This window comes from Onychomys torridus, chromosome 12 (genome assembly GCF_903995425.1).
Source record: "Onychomys torridus chromosome 12, mOncTor1.1, whole genome shotgun sequence".
NCBI lineage: Eukaryota > Metazoa > Chordata > Mammalia > Rodentia > Cricetidae > Onychomys > Onychomys torridus.
Window position 1 is genome coordinate 28,604,763 of NC_050454.1, and position 10,811 is coordinate 28,615,573.

Consider the following 10,811-nt stretch of genomic DNA (forward strand, 5'->3'; position numbering starts at 1 on the left):
CTCTCCATTTCCAGAGCTTATAGTGAGAGCTGACAAGGTGCAGTTGAAGTGAAAAACTTTATGACATCTTCGTTTTTTCCATGCATAGTGTTAGTGGCGCTTTCAGAAAGATGCTTTCGTGTGAGAAGCAGAGTGAGAACAACATGTAAGGGAAGTGACTGGTAGACATTAGGGTGGCCCACCTCACCAGCTGATTGTACCGAATGCTAACTGGATTGGACATGGTCCACTCTTTTGAGAGGTTTGTTCCTGGGCCCAGATGAGAACATCATTAGTAAAATGTGGACTTCTTTAGCTACCCTGGAAACTAACATTAACATAGGCTTGAAGCAAATCATTGAAAGCCGGTGGACATGTTCCCTACCCATAAGCAATGTACATTTAAATGAATGACCTATTTCCTCATCTACACGCTCTCTTTCCTTTCTCCCACCACTTCTGTGGTGGAGTTGGAACCTTGCTAAGCTAACCAGGCTGGCCTTTAACTGTGACCTCTTCAATCATGCTACTTCAGCCTTCCGAGTGCTGGCGACCTTGAGACTGTGCCACCACATCCAGCTTTTCTTACTTCTTCTTTTTAATGGCACAGAGTCTCTGATAGCAGGGCCATTGGCTGTTCTCCACTCCAGTGTGCAGCATCTTCCTGGAATACAGTTGGGATGTATATATTGATGCATTGCTTAAGGGCATTTATCTATTCTGAGAGGTACCATAAGGACACAGGACAATTCAGTGGCGATCAACAGTGCATATCAACAGTGTACTGTCAACCCAGCTACTGCAGCCTGATGCACAGTGAAGTTGCTTTCAGACTAAACCTGTGCAGCATATCATCATCTGTAGACAGTGTGTCATAGTGTCAAATACTTGTTTATAAACACATCTAAACCTAAAAAAGGTAAAGAAAAATGTTCTAAAAATGGTAACCTTAAAAATGGTATACTTTATATGTAGGGCATTATAATTCATGGCTCTTAAAAAACTGGAAGTTACTTAGGTGAGAGAATGTATGGGTCCAGGACATAACTACCTGGCACTGTAGACTTTATCAGTATATTGGTATCCATAATATATTGGTAATACTGTGTTGTAGATACTGGTTACCATAGATTTATGGAACAATATTTTTAATTTTCCATAGCTTCCCTTTAAATCAGTGCATTGTTTTAGTTTAACTCATTTTGACTCATAGTAGTTCCCAATTTCTAAGCAATTGTATAGCTGTATATTTTCCCTTTTATATTCTTTTTAAGTTTATTTTTTAATTAGCATACATAATAACCAGTTTCCTGTTGGCATTTTCGTCCACAGTTTTGGTTGGTTCTCTCTGCCTCTTCCTTCCCCCACCCCATCTCCCAGCTCCACTCAGGCCGTCCACTCCACGGATCCTGCCTTTTACCTTTCATATCACACATGTTCCATTACCTCCCCACCCGCTCTCCTGATGCCTCTTCCTTCCCATTCCTGCTCTCCTAGTCTTTACCTATACTTACCTTCCACAGAATCCAGACAGATGTACAGATAAAATATGATATATGTATCTCAGTTAGAAGCTTGCATCTGCACATGAAGGAACATATGGTGTTTTTGTCTTTCTGAGCCTGGTTTCCTTACTCATATAAAACTGCCAGGTCCATTCATCTTCTGCAAATTTTATTTTCTTCATATCTGAATACAGTTCCACTATGAATACGTACTACATTTTTATTATCCATTATTTTTGTTCTTGTATTAAAAGTCTTTTCTACTTTTAATGTTCTTGATGAACAAGACATTCATTATACAGAGTAATAAATCTCATTATGACATTTTCATACATTTACATAGAGGTTTTTTTCTTTATGTTTTTTTTTTTAAGATACACAAATTAGGGACTGGAGAGAGGTCTCAGAGGACCTGGGTTCAATTCCCAACACCCACATGGCAACTCCTACCTTTCTGTAACTCCAGTTCCAAGGCTTCTGATATCCTCACACAGATGCACATGCAGGCAAAACACAAATGCACATAAAGTAAAAAAAAATGAATTATAGAAGAGAGATGGGGGAGGGGAGAGGGGACATGCAAGCTTGTTAAGTATCTCAGCCTTCCCCCTGTTTATCTTGTCCTACTCCAATGCCTTTAGAGGCTACATATATGGATTTTCATCTCATGTGACAATAACTCCTTCTGGAATATTCTCCTGAAGACTCTTTCTGATTCTCCTCTTGATGAGGGGCCACTCTTTTCAGAAATCTGTCCATGGTGATTTGCTTGACATCTTTCATCATGATAGATTTGCTTATATACAGATAATGCTCATGAACATTCTTCTCTGATCATGTAAACCTTTCAGTGTTTCAAACTCTCTAAGAAGCATGTTGAGGTCACAAAAGCTTTTGCTAAATCCACAATGCCCTGGGAATTCTCTTTGGGTTCTTCTGCAGTGGCTGATGGCTTTTTGTCTTTCTTTTCTTCAGTCACATACTCAGTGGGAAATAATTTTTCAGCTCTGTTATTACTTTATTGACCACCACCATACCCGTGGGATGTCAGTGACCAAATAGTTCTTTAGAGTTTCACTGTTTCAGTGGTGAACACGTATTTCCCAAATTTTCTTCTAGCCCTCTCATATTACACAATATAACTTACTCTGATAAAAGGGCAAACTCATTTTACTCCTTTGACACTGCTAATGCAGGGCGCTGGGGTCCTGACTCTAATTCTAGAAGTCATTAGAAGTGTCAACACCTTTTTCTTTACAGCAGGAAACATAGTGTTGGTAAGAAGACAGGACATCATGGTTGTACCAAATGGAGCTAATTAAGCTAAAATGAACTACTTGGACACTTGTTTAAAATATTTATTTTTATTTTATGTGTTTTGAGTGTTGTATCTACACATGTGTATGTACACCATGCACGCCTGGTGCCTGAAGATTTTTGAATAGGGTGTTGGATCCCCTGGGATTCTGGATCGTTGTGAACCACTGGATAGGTTCCAGGAACTGAACCTGGGTCCTCTGCAAGAGTGAAGAGTGCTCTTAACTGCTGAGCCATCTCTCCTGCCCCTTGGACAGTTGTTTTTATGGCTAAATACCTGATTCTTTTTCTAATATGAGCTTGACACTTTTTAAAACAATGAGCTCTGGAAGCCAAGCTTTGATGCAGCTACCAAAAACAAAACAAAACAAAACAAAAAAGTAACCACCTTAGAGAAATGGCATTGTGTGACCCTACACTACATTCAGGACTATAATGAGACAATCATTTGTTGATCATGTATTGTTTTCTTATGTGTTCATGGATTGCTCTTATTGCTTTATTCAGTGAACAGTTTCATTATAGATTTAAGCACCAAACCGATAAATGTTTTATTTTCATTGTCGTGAAGATTGCATTTCAGATCTGTTGTGGCTTAATTTTGTTTCTTCCTCAACAATATTGACATTTCTCATGTCCTCATTTAGAGCTGTGCTTCTTTCCCTTCTTTTTATTTTGACTCGTGTTCTCATGAAGTGGCTTTCAGGCTATGCTGGTCACACATGTCCTTTGGCTAAGGGTAGAGTACCAGGAAGTCTATGGGGTTCATTTCTTATTTTTTTCCCAAGTGCCTCTGCAGTATGTTGAGTATACCCATTCAGATATGAAATGACTTCCCACCATCAAGCCAGATACCCCTGAGCAATACTTTGTCAGGTTAGAACCCTATTGGTTGAAAATGGTTCTAAAAAGTTCCCCACATTGATTGGTATTAGTGCCTATTTTAGTAATATTTAAAGTTGATTCTGAGTCAGTTTAGTCCATTTTTATCTAACATCAAGATACACTTTGGACCATAAGGCAGTATTTTTGTGATAGACCATTTACAGGTGTTACTTGCAAAAAAAAAAGTCTTTTTTTTTTTTTTTTTAAGAACACAAGTATGGTTTTCTTTTCCTAGTAAACTCCTCTGGGAAGCCTCTGTAACCATGCAGTGGAAAAGCAATCAAGTGTGATCTTACTCTAAATAGATTTGTGGATTGTCCTTACTGTCTTCTTTATATCTCTGGACTTTAGAAACATAAGAACCCACCAAAATGTTCCAGAAATGCAAGACGTAAGATGAGTAGCTTTTCATTGTCCAGAAGGTGAAGATTGTCTCTGTGCTTTCTACTGTTCATTCGGATACCTCTCTTTGCTTTTGAAGACCTCCTATATTCAGGAATGTGGGCATGGACATTATTCACACTTTACAAATTAGCAAAAACAGTAGCATCACCATCTGAGGGACAGGGAAGCAAAGGCCTTTTGTTCAGGACCCCAATGTCAGGATGGTGTTGCAGGTACAGAGGATTCAGTGACAGTGACAGTTCTGAAAAGCCAGACGGACTCCAAGCAGATTGTGACAGGCAGGATCCCCAACTGCAGGCTGACACCCACAAAGTGTGAACTGAGTGGTGGGATACAAAGAGCCTCAGGTAGCTCTGGGAGGCTCTGGGTAAATGCTGAGAAAATCTCTAGCACAGAAATTGCCCAGATAGGAGAATCCTGTCAGGCAGAATAGGCCAGTGTGGTAATTGCACTTAGCCCTGCTCATCTTCTGAGTCTGATTCAGATGTGAACTCAGGCCTCACATCTAAAGCTCTACCTTCCCAGTGGGGTGAGCACCATTAGCATCAGCACCCCCTTGTAGCTATTTTTTCCCAGTTTTCTTCTGCTTAGTCTCTTCTATTATGTGTCTCTGCTCAGTCAGTTATTAGGAATTAACTCTGTGTTGGTTTTAGAGTTCACTGGAAACAGATAGTGTTGTAGAATTTTAAACTTCATAAGCCTTTAAAGTAGGATAAATGGATGAAAGCAGAGGAGGGACTTTAAAACCCAGGCTAGCCTCAGTCCCCAACCAGGTTGAGCACTATGTGTTCATCATACAGGGCCGAGGAATCTTTTTTTTTTTTTTTTTTTTTTTGATACAGGGTTTCTTTGTGTAGCATTGCGCCTTTCCTGGAACTTGGTCTGTAGACTAGGCTGGCCTCCAACTCACAGAGATCTGCCTGGCTCTGCTTCCAGAGTGCTGGGATTAAAGGTATGTGTCGAGGAACCTTAAGATATATTTAGTTTCGAACTGTATAGTGTCAGATGGTGCTCTGGTAGGGAGGTTGCCTTCAGGTATTGGAAGTAGCTTAGCTAAACCAATACAAGAAGGAGTTGGCAAAATGCTGTGGTTTACAGGTGGAATTGATCCTGTTTACAGTGGGATTTTTATCAAGTATAGAAGGACCAGTGTCATACTGTAAATTCAGTTTTCCATTGCATTGTCAAAGGACCTTAGGTAATTTACATATAACTGAAAAAGGTTTATTTTGGTCATAGTTTTGTCCATGATGTCATTCCTGTTGTTTTGGGTGATATAGGGCAAGAAAACAGCTAATCTTATGGTCAGTAAAGGGAAGGGGAGGGGTCTGGGATTCACTGTCTCCTTCAGGCACTACATCTCCAGTGACCTAAAGACAGTCTAGTAGGCTCCATCTTTTAAAGGTCTTACCACCATCTTATGCCAACCTGCGACTGAGCCTCTAACACTCGACCTTAATGTCTCTGGGGGAGATAGTTGATAAAAGAGGTAAGCTGGAACCAGTAGAAAGATCAGCATAGAAGTACATCTTTATTATACCAGTCTCTCATTCTTTGGAAGAGGAATTTGATTTCTTTGGAGGTTCTCAAGAGCTTTGAACTGAAGATACTCCAGTGTTTTCAAGGGTGTGAGGAGTGGGCCAGGAGCAGGAAGAGTCCCATCAACATGCTGCTTTCTTAGAATGTCAAAGACTCCCTGAAGAACTGTTGAGGAACCCCACCTCCCCATGCCTCCCTTCAAGCCTAGCCTAGACAATGGCAGTGGTGAGGATGAGGGCCACACAGAGGTCCACACAGCATGCACATCTTCCCTCACCATCTTCACTGATGCCCATGGCAGAATTCTGAGAACCTTGACTTTTCTAGTTTACTACATGAAGCCAAGGGCCAATTCAGAAGTTTGGGCACTGAATTGTTTTGATTGATGGCGTTGGCTTTCCATTTTGCATAAATGGCTTTTGTAATAATAAATTTTATATGGAAGCAGTCTCAGGCAAGTGTAGCTTTTCTGGAATAAAAAGGCTGACAGATATATCAAATCTAATGGCCTTGACTTCCATTTAAGTAAAGGCTGGTAGGGTGCTGTGAGGATCAAGTGATATATCTTTGCCATTTCTCTGAGCCATTCATTCCTTTCTCAAAACTTAGGATGAATAGAGTTAAATGTATTTTTCAAAGCACCATTATCAGATAATATTTACAAAAAGTTCCCAACTTTTACTTCCTCGTATGAGAGTGTATTCAGTGTGCGTGGCTGGATCCTTCAAATGACTTTCCCATGCATGCCTATGCATTTCAGGCAGAAGAAGATAAGAAGAATCTGAACAGGATGCAGGCTCTGTCTGATAAACTTCAGCTGAAAGTGCAGAGTTACAAGCAGCAAATGGAAGCAGCGGTAAGTGCCAACTGCAGCATCCTGGATTTCCCAGCTACTGCTTTTGGTTAATGCTCTGAGCTCAGGGAACAGCTCAGCAGAGACAACCATCTGGACATCACATCTGCCCATTCTCTGCTTTTATGTAAGTTAGCACTATGGCTTATGCAGGGGCCAGGAGGAAGGAAAATTAGGTTGCTTTTCCCCACCAGAAGCCAGACCTCTGTCCCTTGACCTGGTGGTTGTACTCAAACACATGCAGGGCCAGAAATGAGCCAAGTATAATCTGGGTGGCATGCACGGCTGGCAAATTTTGCAGGGTTTCATTGTGGTTTCTTTCAGCTCTAGACTTTGGGTGAACACAGTCACAATTTGTCAGACATTCTTCTGATGAATCTGGACACGATGTGAACAAAATGACCATCATTGAAATGTTCTTGTTCACCTTTACTTGTTTTTTACTGGCCTCGGTTTACCTTTTCCATAAAGTATCAAATCTTATAGAGTCCTTAAAGTACGATATTAAAGAATAGGTACCATATGTATGTGCTGGTTTGCACCTAATAATATTTTGAGAGGTTTTGAATTGATTGGTTTGGTGCTATATCTAAGAATTACTTATTGGTTCATAATTTGAAAGGACAACCACTTATACCCGGGGGTAGGATAGGATTTGAGTCTGACTTTAAGCCAATAATTCTGATTGCTCTAGTATATAACTGTGTGGAAGTTATAGTATCTGTACACACATTCTGAATTTCCAGGGGATAGCTGTGAAATGGGTTTCTGTTCCTACTCTTAAAAAAGAAAGTTTCTGATTTCATTTTTCTTTCTATGTGTGAACATTTTGCTTACATGCATCTTTATATAAAATTTTCATGCAAATCTTTACATGATTTCCTGGTGCCTACATAGTCCAAAAGAGGGCATCAGAGTCTCTGAAACTGGAGTTGTATGTGGTTATGAGCTACCATGTGTGTATTTAGAAATATCCAGTTGCAGTTGGCCTGTTAACTAACTCATTTGTGCACAAGCTGCCCTTCTGTCTATGGGTCCCCGACCCATAAATGCATTCCTCACCTTTCTCACTGCCAGAAATTCTTGGTAACAGCCACCGTAAGTTGGCTTCCTATTTCTTGAGACACCAGTGACAATTAAAATCTTCAGGGGTTCTCCTAAGGGATAATCAGGTTAGATCTGGCTTCATGAACTGACCTTGAAAGGTAAAACAGGAGGCATACTTCAAATCTCAAGAACCCTAAAGCCTAAATGCCACCAAGAAAGTTTGAGACATTTCGGGGTTGAGACAAATGAATAAACAGACATTTGACTTGGATTCCAGCATACAACCCTGGCTGAAAAGCAACAACATAAAGACACACAGAACTGCTCACAGTTGCTGTCTTTATTTAACACCATTGTTTTGGTAGAACAGTGAGATGTTTTCATTTGAATGGTCAGAAACCTTGTTCTCCCAAATCCTTTTCTTTTTATCTAAACACAGGCCTGTACTTGTGGGAATTAATTGGTATTTACTGCCATAAGTTGCTTCAAAACATTTCATTCACTGAAAATTCAAACACTCGGAAACAGTCTACATGTCTAAAAGGTTGCTTTTCATACATTATTTCAAAGGTAGTTCAATCACATTCTAACTTTTAACCGAATTGGTACCTTAGTAGCACTTAATCTCTCAATTAAACTTCTGAATTTTAACCAGGAGTCCAGAGCATCATTTGACATTGTGAGATTAGGGTGGTGCTTGAGAGTTGGAAGAGGAAAGAGAGACATTGTCAATCAGAGAAGAATCACCACACCTAATATTGTGGCGATACAACCTAAAACACAGCAGTATGTATAAATTAAATTATCAAAAAATACCAAAAATAAATAAAGAAAAGAAACAAACAAACCTGGGTCTTCCAAAGAGCAGAAAGAGTTCTTAATTGTCAAGTCAACTCGCCAGCCTCCTTTCCTACTCTGAAGTCCTATCTGTATGTCTTAGGCCAAAACAACATGTTCTATGCAGGACTGAGTTTATGTTCCCTTCTGGGTTCAAGTCTCTCATTGCAGAGCAGAGAATACTGCATAGGAACGGGAATGTCCTAACTTCTGTGTTTTCCATGTTTACAGGAGGCTCAAGCTAATCAATACCTTTCCAAGTATAGGAAGCAGCAACATGAGCTGAAGGAAGTCAAGGAGAGGGCAGAGGTAGCAGAATCTCAAGTCAATAAACTCAAAGCCAAGATGAAGGAGTTTGAAAAAAAGGTACGGTCCACTCTGAAATGCCTTACAGTTTGCTGCTTTGGGGCTCATGACATTGCATGGATTAGTATAGCAAGAAATGTCTTGTTTTTCTCTTCAAATCTTTTTTTCAAAAACAGCCAAACAAGCTAAAATGAAATTCTTTCCCTATTTACTAAATTCTATCTGTCCAGGTAATATAGCACTGCTAAGCACTGGAGTTGGAAAAACATCCTAGTTTTATTTTTCAAATGTTTCATCCCAGGTTAACTTGTAAGCTCTGAGCCTCAGACCTCTAATTCATCTGTGCAGAATACTCAGCAATTCCTGGAGCAAAGGTGACCTTAAAAGCACAAATGGACCTTGAAATTCGGAGTGAATTCTGTTCATAGTAGACAAGCTCATGACGTTGGCATCGGGTCAAAACTGAGACCTAGGGGAAGAAGGTCAAACGTGAGCCAGGAATGATAGTAAATTGGAGAGTCCTGCTTTCAAGGTCTCAGCATTCAACTGATGGGGTTTCCCCAAAGCACGGAAACATTTTCCCACGTCTCTGTGGTTAGTTGAATGGCCATGGGAACACAGTAGTGGCAGCCAGTCTTCACTGTCACTGGAAGTGGATGACAGTGAACTCAGCAATGGATGATGATGGGCAGTGCCAAAGACTCTCTGCTTCCTTGCTGAGTTTTCCTTGAAGCACAGTTTTTAAATTACATCTGGCTTTAGGAGAAGGGAATTAAAAGAAATTGGATAATATAGCAGCTACCTTTTCTAAAATGTCTGAAAAGCAGTTAGCACAGTGCCCAGCACAGATGGCACCCTCCATTCATTTTCAACAATTGGTGCACGTCTAGCCTTCTCATTTCTGGTAAATGAATTACTAGTAGTCCCTTGAGGTAAGCTGATAGGATTGCCAATAATAAATATCGACCTTGTTGAAGGAGGCTAGAAGTTGGCTACACAGAAGACACTGCAATCTAAGAATGAGAAGCTTGAGGCCTTGGCAGCTCCAGAGAGTTCTCATTGCTGCATGAACAGCTGTCGCAAGGTTAAGTCCCAATTGGAGAGCTCCAGGGGAGTGGCTTGAAGGCTGGCTTCAGTCAGAGAAGGGTTACCCCACTGACTGAGGGTGTCCTGTGCAGAGCCTGCCCGGCAAGATCATATATAATCCCAGCATTCGGGAAGCAGAGCCAGGCGGATCTCTGTGAGTTTGAGGTTAGCCTGGTCTACAGAGTGAGTTCCAGGAAAGGCGCAAAGCCACACAGAAAAACCTTGTCTCAAAAAACCAAAAAAAAAAAAAAAAAAAAAAAAAAAAAGATTTTCTAAGGGAGGCGCCTCCTTGTGCTGCAATCGTACTGAGCTGCAGGAGGTCGCAGGGTCTCCACAATACACCCCTGCATTTCACCTTGTCATGGTTGTGTTCATGAGTGAATTAAAAACAAGTGAAGTAGAAATTGCTTCTGGCAGGAAATGAACAGGAAAACCTAGCTGGGCAGTGTGATGCCTAATTGCTCCCCATTCACAGAAGAAAAGCTTAAAATTCTTCAACTGTCATAAAGATGGGGAAAGGGTTTCCTGATGCAATTGTGTGTGTCGGGAGCAAACTGGTGAGTGGTTGCAGGATCTTTTCCCCTTGTGGGGAAGGGAGGCAGAGATGGAGAATGACAGAGCATTTCCTTGGGGTGAATCTCTAGGGCCTGCTCTGCAAGACAATTAATTGCCTCCAGTCCCCACCTCCCTCTGAAGCCCATGGAGAGCTGCTTGAGGTCAGATCCCCTCTGGAAGGGGCTCACATGGGTCTGGCTGGGTGTGCTCTACAACTCAAAGTCTCTGGAATCACATAAAACACATCAACATACATTGTTTTCCAGGTTCGAGAAGAATAAGGAGTTTCTTTTTATAAAAAGACAACAGCTGGAAGAAAGCCCTTAAGAAATAAACATTTATGTGGCGTGAAAAACCAGCAAAAAGGATGATGAGCAAAATGCACTGATCCAAGGAATTGCAATTAATGGATGGATTTTTGATTCTCAGTGTCAAGAGACTTTTCTTCTAAAATTTGACTCCAGAAGACTAAATGGATGTTAAGAATCAATTCTGTT

At 40.7% G+C, this 10,811-nt stretch overlaps 1 protein-coding gene across 1 annotated transcript in view; it reads left to right on the forward strand.

The window, feature by feature from the left end:
• Myh15 (myosin heavy chain 15) overlaps positions 1-10,595 on the forward strand; it is a 131,000-nt gene extending 120,405 nt beyond the window's left edge. The window contains exons 39-41 of the mRNA XM_036203430.1: positions 6,391-6,486; positions 8,599-8,733; positions 10,581-10,595. Of these exons, the coding sequence (XP_036059323.1) occupies positions 6,391-6,486; positions 8,599-8,733; positions 10,581-10,595 (246 nt within the window). The remainder of the gene's footprint in view (positions 1-6,390; positions 6,487-8,598; positions 8,734-10,580) is intronic.
• The last annotated feature ends 216 nt before the right edge of the window (positions 10,596-10,811 follow it).